Source organism: Saccoglossus kowalevskii, chromosome 20 (assembly GCF_978046115.1).
Source record: "Saccoglossus kowalevskii chromosome 20, keSacKowa6.1, whole genome shotgun sequence".
In the NCBI taxonomy this organism is placed as follows: domain Eukaryota; kingdom Metazoa; phylum Hemichordata; class Enteropneusta; family Harrimaniidae; genus Saccoglossus; species Saccoglossus kowalevskii.
The window spans coordinates 2,083,731-2,097,909 of record NC_140660.1 but is presented as its reverse complement, the minus strand read 5'-3'; the positions used below and the strand labels follow the sequence as shown (position 1 = coordinate 2,097,909).

At 33.3% G+C, this 14,179-nt stretch overlaps 1 protein-coding gene across 1 annotated transcript; it reads left to right on the top strand.

Moving 5' to 3' along the window:
- The first annotated feature begins 1,217 nt into the window (after positions 1–1,217).
- Positions 1,218–7,031, top strand: LOC102802795 (uncharacterized). Its single transcript, XM_085494699.1, has 6 exons — positions 1,218–1,272; positions 2,055–2,374; positions 3,286–3,362; positions 4,484–4,626; positions 5,747–5,991; positions 6,856–7,031. Exons 2-6 carry the CDS (start codon positions 2,071–2,073, stop codon positions 7,029–7,031), a joined length of 945 nt encoding a protein of 314 aa, XP_085350825.1. The 5' UTR covers positions 1,218–1,272; positions 2,055–2,070.
- Positions 7,032–14,179: the final 7,148 nt, after the last annotated feature.

Here is a 14,179-nt window from a genome sequence, read left to right as displayed (position 1 = left end):
AATGCACCCGCACTGCGCCCTCTGGTGTCAGAGTTATATTTTAATAATTTGCTGTTACATAATTTTCTTGGATATACTGTAAAATACGTTATTTTTGCTTGGAACTAATTTTGCTATTTTCGCTGAAAAAATGATTCAGTGAAAATGAAATCCACCGAATATATCGTTTTTTTCTATATTTTTCAACTCATCAAAACTCATGAAAATAAACTCCATACAAAACAGCCTAAAAGTCATTTCAGAGAAAATAAATTGCAGCTAAAATAAAGTATATACAGTATTTCTTGTAAAAGTTGCCAAAAAGTTAAAATATTGCCATTTTAACAATCATTGTGATAGTCCTTAATGTTTTTCCTGCCAAAAATATTTCTACAATATTTCGGAACTTTTTTTCAAATTTCATCATCAATTTTGTTGAACTTTTGTTGAATATTGGTTTTCAAATTTGTTATGGAACTAGCCGATTTGTGTCTTATAAAAAATCTTTTGCCACTTCCCACAACATACTGTAAAACAGGTTGAAAAAGCGACATGCAATTTTAGCAAATTGTGGTAAAATGACGTAATAGTGAAATGTTGATTGAGCGAATCTCTCTTGTCATTGTTGATTTCCTGTTTTCACAAAACTTGTCTGTCACGCATCAAAACAAATACGCAGTTATCACCTCCATAAAAACAAAGAAAAACTGTCAAGTGTAATTTGATTTTGTTTGCAATCATAAAAAAACTGATTCAACAGCGATTTAAAAAGCCGGTATCGTTGCTGCGTTACATCCAGAATATTGACCTTTTATATTGGGACTCAAAAATTACTAATTACTACTAATTTCCGTAATAATATATTAGTATCACTTTTATTTATTTATTTTCATTGAAATAATGACCACAATGAGTACGTTTATTTTTTTGTGTTAATTTACTTTTCAATAATGTGTATCCATCATGTCAGTACGGTGGAGAAAAGAAGACGTTTGGCGGCCATTTTGAATTTATAATAAAGTCATTAGCGACATCTTGAATTAGCGAATCAGTTTTCCTTTTCAAATTTTGATCAAAATAAATTCCGTCATTTTTTCTTAGAAAAATGGCGCCCTCTTGTGTGGAGTTGGTTAAGGATTCCATATTATGATTATTCATGTAAAATACATTTACCTTTTTTTTAGAAAAGTATTTTGTATTTATATTAATGCATCTTGTGTTTATGTTTGTCATTACAGTAATGATGAGAAGAAACGAGACAAAAAGGAATATGAAGAACAGTTGAAGTACCGGGTAAGTGTTTCTCCAAATCTTGAATAATTGACACTAATTAACATATTGTAAACCGAGGGTTTATGAGATAAGGGTAAGCAAGGGGTGTGATATAAGATGAAGATCTCGCGAGAATTGATGAAATCACATGAATTGTGAGATGATCACGAAATCCCAAGAGAAACCCACATTTCTAGAAATTTGATTGCAAATTAGTGAATCTAGGAAAGAACTGATCTGATATAAAAAAAACTGGAAAAATCATGCTCTGAAAAACTCAAAATGTCATCCTGCAATCTTTCAAACCCTCCATAAAAATACTTTTGAAAGTTACATGTGTAAATATGCTACGAATATATGCACAATATAAAAATAATATAAGGTTATTATGAGGTTACCTCAAAGTATGCACGAAGACAGAGGTTGATGCGGCAGAGTACTGTCTGAGTGCATACTTTGAGGTATCTTCATAATAACCTTATTATTATAAATCTTTTCCTACCAAGGATACATCATGGGAATGCTGAAATCTAAAAAGTTTAGAACAGAATCAGCGAACTTCTTTGTATGGAGTCCAGTCAAACCCTGGTGGCAGCCATGTTTGTTTTTATTATTAGAGGACACCTACACGCATAATCATTCCATATTTGGAATTCGCATTTCCTAATATGATAGGATGAAAATACCCCGTAAAATATCGCAAAATTACGGCACGCTGTAACCTATGGCGTTACGGTGACAGATGTATAATAATATTATAATTATAGCCATGTTTGAAATGTTTTTTAATTGTTTTTTTTTAGTCATAATGCTGTTGTTATGATGAAGATGCAGGACATGATAACTGAACTGCAACGTGAATTGAATGCAGCTGCCGCAACCTCCGGACGTTATGGTTCAAACTTACCAAGTCGTGAGCAGGATTCGGCCATTATGTTCACACGGTTGGACTGGGAACGTAACCAGCGTGCTCTTAAGAAAGGCGTGGCATCTGAGAAGGTACAGAGTGAGGTTTACAACAATGCAGTGGATGCGATGGAGCAGTACGTTGATTTGCCGTCACAACGATTAGTTCATCTCGTTAAAAAATATACGCACCATGTACAGATGAAACAAATAGAAGGTATGCGTAAATGAGATTATTATTGCCCATATTTGGGCTTTCAGTGACATCACAAATCTAGTTTAGGATTCATTTGACCAATACATGTCGTAAAAATATTATAATATGTTTAATTTTTGCTTATCATACTGGAGAAGTTTAAACGGCCGTAGGGTATCATGTGTGACGTTGTCCTTAACCTTTTTACCTCCAGACTTTCTCGCTCGAATTTTTCTGGACTTTTTCTTATATTCTTCAACATTTCTTGAAATGAACTTGAATTTTGGAGCCGACAGACAATTTTTTTTTTAAATTTTCAGTTCTTACTCAAAAAATTGTCTATTTTTGTCCCAATCTTCTGAAGGAAAGTGCAGACTATAAATACGACTATTTTATGAATTTTGATGGAAAGAGGGAATTGGTGTTGAAAAAGTTAGCTTGTTGCCTACCATGTTGTGTATTAGCATATATCACTTATGTATCCAACACACCACACCGTTTAGCAACAGAGGGCTTCTGTAACTTATTGGTGTATTTACAAACACCGTTCACTGTGCATCAATATTGTTTCAATCAGTGATAAATAAAAATATTTACTTTTTAGACATTTTCTAAATTCTAAATGATAAACAACTTATTTCATCCAATCTACGTCATTTTGATGGTACAGTAGAAATTTATCAATCACAAGTCATTGGAAATGTGAATTGAGTGTCATTCCTTTATGACACCTTACCCCCCGAACACCATGTCCTAGAAACAAAACACCATGGCCCTCGGACGGCATACTCTATGATGCCATATTCCTCATGGACACCTTGCCCTGGTATGTCATATTTCCCAGGAATGTCATTCCCAAGATGTCATGCTTGTTTTAACTTTGTAACATCAGTAATCGTCAATATTTTTGTTCCGTTTTTTTTTTCTTCCAGAGGGCGTACGTCAGAGTCAGAACTTAGATGACGATGTGTTTAATTTATTGGACAAAATGGAGGCATTACAAAACACAGTAAGTGGTAAAAGTTGTAAAACATATTAAACTGACATTCCTCAATCTCTGGGATTGCAGCATGGAATTATGGGAATACAAGTTCAAAGTTCATTAATTCATTAGATGTATTTACTATGAAATGAAGGTCATTACAGTTTAAATTTATTCACTGTTACTGAAAACTATCGTAATCTGAATTGAACAACAACACATTTAAAGGGCGACATGTTTTGCTGAATGTCGAAAAGGCCGGTGGTCGTCGTGCCACGTCCTGTTCGATATGGGACTCAAAGCGACGTATACAACGCGTGTAAAATACATTGTATGTTTACATGAAATTCGAACGTGCGGTGGGCAACGACCACCGCGCTTTAACCTTTTAAAAGCATTGGTCAACTTTTGTCATAGAATGGATCAAAATCGGCAGACGATGGGAAATAATATGTACAAATAGCTCAAAATTAAAACATAAATTAAGGCAGGGAAAAAAAATCCTCTGTTTCTTGTTTCATGGAAATTTTAAAATGAGGTGGCAAGACGTTTTCTTTTTTCTTTTTGATTACTGAGCTAAAATGGGGAAATTGGTGTCAAGTGCGAGTACAAGCGCATTTTGGAATGTTTTAGAAGGAAAAAAAACGTCTGAGGCGCATAGTTCAAAATGATGTGCACGGAAACAAGAAACAGAGATATTTTTTTTTCTCAACCTTACAAAAAAATACAAAAATAATTGAAAATGTCTTTAATCCCTATCTATTGGTACTGCATTACATATTTTCGATTTGTCTATTTAACTTTTTGTTGTTAAAATCTACACATATACAACGTATATTTGTAACTGTGGCATGCAATATCTGCTGTAATATTTGTAGTCCTGCTATCTAATTTGGGACATAAAAACCAATAAAACCAACTGTACCAGAACTTGTTGAGAGCCGTTGACAGCAACACTTGAAAAGAAACAATATTTTTTTACACAGGCCTTTCAATGTCCATTATTCTCACTGCTAGATATATTGTTGATTTAAAAAATGAAAATGAAATAACAATAACAAAATTATATGTCCCTGAAAATATGCTAAAAATTTTTGTTGCATAAATATTGCCTTTTCTTAATCTGACCGCCATTTTGTTTTCACCAGAGAGCACAGCGATGGAACGACAGAATGGATGAAATGGGAGAAGAAAGATTACGACTAGCGCACATACTTATGGATACGCTCTCAATGATAGAGAAAGAATCCGGAATATTTCTAATCAAACCTATTTATTCATGGAAAGGAAAGTAAGTTGACTTTTCCTCACTTTATTTTAGCTCCACTGTTGACTTTGTCGAGCGGAGCTTATCATATGAGTGATTGTCCCTCGTTGTCCATGACAATGTTTTACTTTTTCAACTTCTTCTTGAAAACTACAAGCCTGAATGCTTTGATACTTGGTGTATATGTACCTTGGGTAGACCTCTCTCAGATTTGTTCGTTTCATGATGATATCTTCAATTTTCTAATTTTGGTGAATATTTTTGGTAAAAAGTGATATTTTCAACTTCTTTTAAAAAAACACAAGTCTGATTGATTTTATATTACATATATAGGTACTACATATGGACTTCTTTCAGATTTGTTAATTTTGTGGTGATATCTTCTATTATTATTTTTGTAATTTTTAGTAAAAAGTGATATTTTTGAATTCTTGTTGAAAACAGCAAGCTGGTTGCTTTGATACTATACATATTGTTCATTTTCTAATGTTCTTTAATTGAAATGTGCATTGCTAACAGCGGAGCTATCTCAGCTGACAGGCTGCTTGTTATTATTATGTAAACATTGATCATAGCGTTTAGTAGCATTTGTCTAGTGCCCTCTAGAGTTACATAATTTGCTGTTTCACAATATTCTTGGATAAACTGTAAAATACTTTATTTTCGCTCTTTTTGGTGAATGAGTCATTCAGTAAAAATAAAATCCAGAGAATATACCTTTTTTCTATATTTTACATTCAACTCATCAAAAATCAGTGCAATTAATTTTCATACAAAACACCCATAAAAATATTTTAGCAAAAATTAATTCCAGCTAAAATATTTTATAGTAATCATAAAGGGCTGTTTAGCGTATGAAAGATTCAATTTCAATTCAATTTTTGCTGAAAAGACTTTTTGGGTGTTATGTATGGAGTTTGTTTTCACTGATTTTTTTCCACAAATTTAAAAGAACAGCAAAAAATGACATATCTAGATGCCTTGTTGAAAATTTAATGAGTGGAAAAAAAGAATCAGATCTATCATCACTGTTTTGAATTGATATATTCTGTCGTTCAATATTTACAGTGCTCGCTTTGATCGTTGTCACTGCAAGTTAAAATTTGAAAGACTTACGTAATTTTCATTTTTGTTTTATTTTCAGGGGTTATCTTTCCAAGTATACTGGTAAAATAAGTAACAATTACAGACCCCCTAAAATGATTAGTAGGACAATGACCCCACTACGTGAGGGCACACCTATGAATACGGTACCAGCACCAACGCCAGCGTCCATCCATGCTAGCAAGTCTACTCAGAGACCATCCACTCGGGTACGAAGATGTTTTTCTTTAATTTTTGCAAACTTTTATGATATTATGGTAAATTATTTTTTAAAAAATGATAAAAGTTCCATCACAAGAGGGCGGTCTTCGACGGCCCCATGCCAAGTCAAGTGCTAGCAGCGGACGGAGTAAGTCAGACTCCATTGCTCCTTCCCTTATCGGTAAGTACAATGAATAATAACTATTTGAATACTCAGAATAATTTTTAACATCATAATTCTTCCTCCTTTCCTCCGCTGGTGTTGTGACTCTACAAATTTTATTTAATTGGCTATAGTTCTCGGTCAGAATTTTCAAAAAAAGTACATCGTGATTCAAAAATTTTGAAAAATTCTGAATAAAATTATGCATTTTGATTTTGTGAAATGAGAAGGAGGCTGACATTGTTGTTCTTCAAAGAATGAATTATACTATAAACAGTTATTAAAAAATTCGTTGCTAGAAATGTTCATAATTTAACACCTCAAGTGTGTGTTAAGACAAAGACCTAAATAAAATGTTGAATTTACCAAAGTCACAATTCATAAAAATAACCCGCATAATGTTTATCATAATTTATAATAATTTATCATAATTGAAAAGAAAAAAAATATTTTGATCAGGATCAGTGGATGATTGGAAATTATGCTCATTAAGAAATTTTTGTTAAAATACATGAAAATACAGTTCCTGCAAATTGCGCCCTCTAGTGTTCTGTTCTGTGATGTCAAAATGGTGAATATGCCTTTCATGCAGTGCCAATTTCGTTATCATTCACAAAATAAAACCTGCATATTTTTTCAAAAATTTAAATCAATACCTGTCATCAATGGGGAATTATGTCCGTTTGGTCCCAAATTAATGTGAAAAAGTACATAAAATGCAAAATGTTGCAACCAATTTTGACGGTCAATGGATAAATTTTCTCATCTTTGTTCTTTCTCATCAGAAACCCCAATTACACCGGTACATCAAGCATCATCATCGAACACTCCTCCTGGATCTTCCGTAGAACCGACACCGTTGCCAACGGATACACCAATAGGTCACATCACAAAGGTCGTTGCAAGGTCACCATCGCAGTCAACTACTCACAGTTTTACAGCGGTGGAAGCCGAATCATAAAACGTCAGCAATTTCTCTTAAATACTGTGAACTGCTTTAATTTCACACAAAAAAAATTTCGAGAATTACTGAAAATTTACAAATTTCGTAGATGTGAAAATTAAAGCCGTGGAGTTGTCACCTGCGCATGCGGCAAACGGCCATAGCGTGTTGTTGTTTACAACAAGCATCTTCCCATGAGCCTTTGCATTTTCCCATCGTTGCTTGGAACTCAATTCCCGCACAAGCGCAGGTGACAATCCTCTCGCTTTAAGCTGTTAACAATGCAGTTGAAGTGCCATACTGGGTCATGTCTGGAATGGGTCACATGACAAATATGTGGTTTGTTTTATACAACATTCAAACTTGAGCTATGCATGTAGCACTTTATTTTATTAACGTGCGAACATTTTGTTAACTTTTTCAGTGTTCACCAGAACAGACACTTTAATTAAAATGAGATCACCGATTTTTTACCTAAAATGCTTAATTTTTATTTCCAGCATTTCAATTTCTTTTTTGCAAAAATCTGAATGTGCTGAAATAAAACCAGGGAAGGTTAAACCAAATAATTTTTTATCTCTAGAAATTGTTTGCATCGATGATCCCTGGATGATTGTGAGAAAAAAATTTACTGAAAGTCACTATGACTTAGGGGGTCTTAAGTCCCTACAGTCAAATATTCATTGTGACTTAGGGGGTCTTAAGTTTCTCACTTTTTTGATGGTAACTTAAGGGGTCTAAAGCCCTTCATTAAAATGTTGACTGTGGGTTGGGGAGTCTTAATTCCCCTCCATAAAATATTCACTTTCTCATTAAATTTTGTTTCTAGCAAGTAAATTCAGTTTAAATCTTAAAGAAAGTTAGTGACTGCCATGAGTGTTAACAGAGAATATCACTATTGGGCCATCCAAGCAAAACAATGAAGGAAATATAAACATTTGCGTGCATTTGTTGGTATTGGAATTACCATCGAAAGTCAAATCATCAAAAGTCAAAGTATTTTTCTTCCCTCTTCTTGAGTTGCTTTATTTTTGTTTCATTGTGTAAGAAATGTGTGAATTACAGTGACAATTTCTTTTTTTTTAAGTAAGTATTTTCTTGTTTTTCATTAACCCCCAATTAATTAGTTGGTTCGTCCCTTGCTAAAAGTTGGTTTGTTTCTATAGATACAAATGAAGCAGTCCTATGGATAAACCAGGGGGGGACCAATCAAGGTTGTGACACTGAATACTGCAAAGATTGATATATTTGGCATTGGATTTCTGGAGAATTCTAACCAATTTTGACCTCACCTTCTGGTGAGTCTGATGACAGTGTGCAAACAAGTTTTCCAATTGTTGCCTGTGATGGCAGTGATAGTAGTATGGTTCCAGCCTTCTCACCACTAAAGTGTGTCAATATAATTGGCTGCCTACCACTGGCACCTAACATTCAGACCAATCATAGAGCTGCTTGTTTTTCTACATGTTTTTATCAATGTATCAAAATTCTGCCTTATCTATATGCTACTTACAAGACTGTGTCTGATTGGCTACCCAGCCCCAACACCTTACAGTCAGATCAATCAGAGAGCAGCTTGTTTTTCGACAGGTTTTTTTTTTTATTGTATCAAATTCAGCCTTGTATATATTCTCAACTCAACAAAAATCATTACTCTGATAACCTTTGACCTCAATAGTGACACTCATAATTTTTTGCTAAACCTGTTATTGCAGTTTTCTCTAAAATTTTGCACAAATCATGTAAATTGTAGCAAATTCTGTTCATTGCATCCAAACAATGCTATTAAAGTTAAAATATACACTAAAGGTGGAAACAGTAATGTATATATTGTTTATATAATAATATTGTCATTTTTTTTACTCGCTAAATTATTAGTTGCACTTCGAAAATATGCCGATTTCTTTTTAACATGAATTATACTTTCACTATATCGCGTTCTTCATCCGTCTGTCACTCCACTTCGGAGAGCCAAGCGGAGAAACAGACAGAGGAAGCTAGGATAATTAATTATGCTTTTAACAATTTTGATTTTGAATAACCAATTTCCTCTGCAAAAACCTACAGAATAAAAATAGATTTTAATTTGTATAGTTTTGAATGTAAATTTGATCATTTTTAAGACCGTCCAATGTCGCAGCACCACCTAGTGGTGGAATTTATTTACTTTTTGTTTTTAAGTGTTATTTAATGGTATTATTGAAACTTTGTCATGTGAAACTTTTTGTATTGTTTTTTTTTTTTTAATTAATTTTAATATCATGGCACTCTATAAATAAAAATCCTTTCTATCAATCTTCATTGTTGCATTTTCTTTTTCAATGGAAAAAAAAAATGTTTTTTAAAATGTAATTTATTATATACTCTCACTCCTGATGTAAGTGTCTGAAAAAAATGACACTCAGTAATCACCGCTAACTTGCGATCCGCAGTTACAACGTTGAAAACAAGTTGTAATATTAACTGGGTAATGTATTCAACTCTCTTAATTTATCTTTGGGTGCGAGATATAAATGAGTGCAGTAGACTGCAGACCTTTTTTCATAAGTCTGGCGCCCTCACAGTTTCATGTGGGAGAGTCCTTTCAGTTGAACTCTGTATTTGCTGCATGCATAGGCAAAGAAATTTAGCTGGAGACAAAATTTTGGTGAAGGATCGAAAAAGTTCGTTTCCAAAGTTGCAAAAATTTGCTAGAGAGTCAGAGATGTTGGTTGAATTGCGAAAATTCAGAACAGTTGGTTGCAAAGTTGAAAATATAAGCCAGGAAATCAAGAAAGTGGAAAGTCAAAAAATTTGCAAAACCCAACAAGAAAGTCAGCTTGAAAGCTGGGATGTTGAAAATGTTGGTTTACAAAGTTGCAGAAGTAAGGTAAAAAGTCAACAAAAATTGAATGTCAAATTACAAAGGTTTGCTGAAAGTAGAAAAATAGGACAGAAAATTGTCTTGGAAAGTTGAAAAAGTTAATTGGAAAGTTGAAAATGCTGGTTGCAAATTTGCCACAGTTAGATAGAATTAGAAACTGTTAGTTCGATCGCAAAATTGAAAATGTGGGTTGAGTTCACTCTGATCAAACTAACTTAATATGTGATATTGGAATGTGCCAAATTGTGTTCCCTACAACACCGTGCAAGCATATTTTTTTCCTTGGTGTCTAGCTTGAATTGATTTTAAATACCCCCCCCCCCCCCATGATTTTTAATTAGTTTAATGGGGGGGCTGGAGGCGCCCAAGCTTGCAAGGTCGTGTAAGCAATACAACCAAGGCTGAGGACAGCAAAAGCTGTATCCAGTCAATAAAAATTTTATTATATACCGGGGTACCTTATGGGTGTAATTACCATGGCATGACTTTAAACACATGATGCATTTTGTTGACATTTCAGTTGAACAAACATAGAATGTACACTTATACACTCATGTGACTGCACTTAAGTCACTGAGTAAACTCTCATTTTGTGCTTGAAACAGTCACATTAAGGTTGAACACTTAAATCAGTTTAAAGTAGAAGCCTATAAACTTATAAACGCAAATACCCAGAATTTATTCTTTTTGCAATATAGTGTACCTACCAGTAAATATAAGGATATTTATAAAAAAAAAAAGTCGCCAGCCTAATTTTCAAGAAAATATTGCGGCCATATTGTCAGTACATTTGTATTACAATGTATAATGTTTTTGCTATGGCTTCCTATGGCAGAGATATTATGCCATATCTCAGATTGTAGGCCAGTAGAAATCATATATTGTTAATGATTGGCCACTTTGTTGATCTAAATTAAATCTAGGTGTCAAAAAAACCTGTTTTCTTCAACATTGAGAAGTCATCAGCCTTATAGCATCACAGAAATACAGGTTAGGTTTCTGATAATGATACAATCACAACCTGTATACCATTTATTTCAAAAACTACTCCAGTAAAAATACAGCGGTAAAAAACAGAAATTTAATTGCACACGAGCAGAAGTTAAAAAAACACTGATTGGTCAATAACAACCATGTGCGAACGTAGATCGACCCTAATTAACATAATTTATGCATTACATTTGGATAACAGCTGTATTACTGTAATGTTGAATATAGCGATAAAAACCCAAAATTAATAACAATATTAATGTTCATGACAAGCCTAATTTACAAGAAAATGATGGTTGTATTTTAGTGCTGGCCATTTTGTCAGTATTTTGCCTTTTACCAAAGGTTCCTATGGCAGAGATGTTATGCCATATCTCAAATTGTAGGCCAGTAGAAATCATATATTGTGAATGATGGGCCATTTTGTTGACCTAAATTATTTCGAAAATCTGGGTTTTAAATCTGGGTGTCAAAAAAAGCATGTTTCCTTCAACATTGAGTTTTATGGAGTCGTTCTAAAATAGCAATTATTATATAATATTAGGAAAAGTTTCTCAAAAATACATAACAGTAACACACAAATAATGCTATTTCATAGGAGCAAGGAACAATAGCTCGAGTGCATAATATTACATAATAAACCAATTCACATTGTCATGTGATTTATGACCAACTTTCTCAAAAATTAAGAGTTGGCTTCTACCTTTTCCAGTGTTTTGCTATTTTTCCAGTGGGGGGGGGGGATTGTTGACAATGGGTGATTCATAGTAAGTAGACACAGCCCTAGGAGACGACGGTGGAATGCAGTGCTTTCTGCTTAACAAATACCTACATTTCAATTCTTTTAATTGAGCACGCATAATTAGATAATAAAATTTAAAATGTCAGTTCATTTCCTGGTCACTGACCTATGTTAGGAGAATGCGGTTGTTGCATCTTTCAATTTAAAAGTTTTGTGTCATATTTCTTTCAAATGAAATGACGGCCCAACATTTTGCCTATACCGTATTTGTTCCATTAGAAGCGCATTTTGCACTTGGATAAATAACCTTTTCACCACCAGACTTTCTCGTCCCAATTATTCTGCCTTTTTTTTATATTCTTTAAATTTTCCTCGAAATGAATCCTAATTTTGGATCCAACAGACAAAATTTGAGTAAATTTTCAGCTTTTACTAAAACAAATTTGGCTATTTTTTGTCCCAATCTTCTGAAGGAAAGTGCAGACTACAAACAGGATTATTTTTGTGAATTTGTGATGAAAAAAAGAAACTGGTGGCGAAAAGATTAAAGTATAACTTATTTTGACCAAAGATATTCTTCTGTCATTTCCATAAGTTTATGCTAATGGTTCAAATATGGTATTTTTTTGTAAAATTTTTGATATTTTTTTGACATACTTTCCTCTTGGCTACAGCTCTTGATATATATTTTAGAAAAAATGTGAAAACAATTTATGCAGGTTTTGTTTTGTGAATGAAGACAACAGTTGACATCGATGCTCAGTGGATTCATGTTATTTGGACACAGAGAAGTAAGAAGTGACTTTAGGGTAGTGTCAGGTTTTGGTGGTGGTGGGAGGTGGGGTCCAGGTCTTGTAAAAGTAAAATCAACGAATGTCCTACACCAGCCCTTAATTGATAAACAGGAGAAACCATTTTGACTATTAAATGAACAATTTAACGAGATTACAGTAGAAACTGATTGATTAGTTTAGAGTACATCCTGGAATGTGCAAACTTTTTATGAATATAAATTGTAATACTGTAAAATACTTTATTTTCTCTTTGAATTAATTTGCGCTATTTTCTCTGAAAGAATGATTCAGTGAAAATAAAATCCAGCAAGTATAACTTATATATTTTACATTCCACTCATTGAAAATCAGTGAAAATAAATTCCATACAAAACACCCCAAAACACTTTTCAGCGAAAATTAATTCCAGCTAAAATAATGTATTTCACAGTACCTCAGGTCACTTTCTTGACCTTTGAATGTCACATCCTGGTACATTCATTAGTATCAAAATCAAAAATGATTTTTTTTATTGATATTTCAGCAAAATTTCATGGACTTGATTTCTTTTTTGTCTACTTGAGTAAAATACTTCTGTTAGGAGCAAACAAAAACATTAAAATGACCTACTGTGAAATACTTTATTTTGGCTGGAATTAATTTTCCCTGTAAAGACTTTATGGGTGTTTTGTATGGAATGTATTTTCACTGATTTTTGACAAGTTGAATATAAAGTATAGGAAAAAAGGTATAATCGCTGGATTTTATTTTCACTGAATCATTCCTTCAGCGAAAATAGCGAAAATTAATTCCAAGCGAAAATAAAGTATTTTACAGTAATTGTCCAAGTTTGTGATGATGTCATACTAACAAAAGCACCAGGATGTGTGACCTTTAGGGGGTCATGAAAGTGGACTATAAAAATGAAATAAATAGGATAATTTTCACGTATTATCTTATATGAATATAAGGTTATTACGAGGATACCGAAAAGTATGCACGAAGACAGTACAGTGAGAGTATCCACCGACGCGCAGCAGAGGTTGATGCAGTGGCGCACTGTGCGAGTGCGTTTATGTTTACCCAATCAAACTTTTACAAGTTTTGTGTGACGCCATTGATCAGAGCAGGTTCCAATTATGGAATAAACTCCTTAACACAGATCACTGTACAGCCTTACATGCTACAACCTTTTCACCACCAGTTCTCTCTTTATCTCACAAATTGACAAAATAGTCCCGTTTGTCTGCACTATCTTTCAAAAGATTTGCACAAAAATACCAAATCTTTTGAGTAAAAAATAAAAATTGATTCAAATTTTGTCTTCTGGCTCCAAAATTAGGGCTCATTTCCAGAAGTATTACAGAATTTTAGAAAAAAGTACAGAATAATTTGGGCAAGAAAGTCTAGTGGTGAAAATGTTAAATCAATACACAGACAATATAATCCCGTTTATATATTCTGTTTATTTACAAATTGCAAATACACTGACTAATAATCTGGAAATCTCAAACCAAATAGATTTGGAAGTCAGAACAATCATATAAGTTTACATAACATTAGGATAAAATAAAATACTAGTATCGAAGAAAAAAAAATAAACGCAAATGAATATATATCATCCTACTGTAAACTGCTTTATTTTCACGAGCGAAACATTTTCATGAATTCAGAGTACGTGAAAATCATGAAATTTGTAGCAATGACAATTTCTTTTGGGTCCTGTGACCTGAGTGCTATGACTTTCGCATCATTTCGTTGTCACAAAAGACAAAATATCCGGTAAGCGTCAAAATTA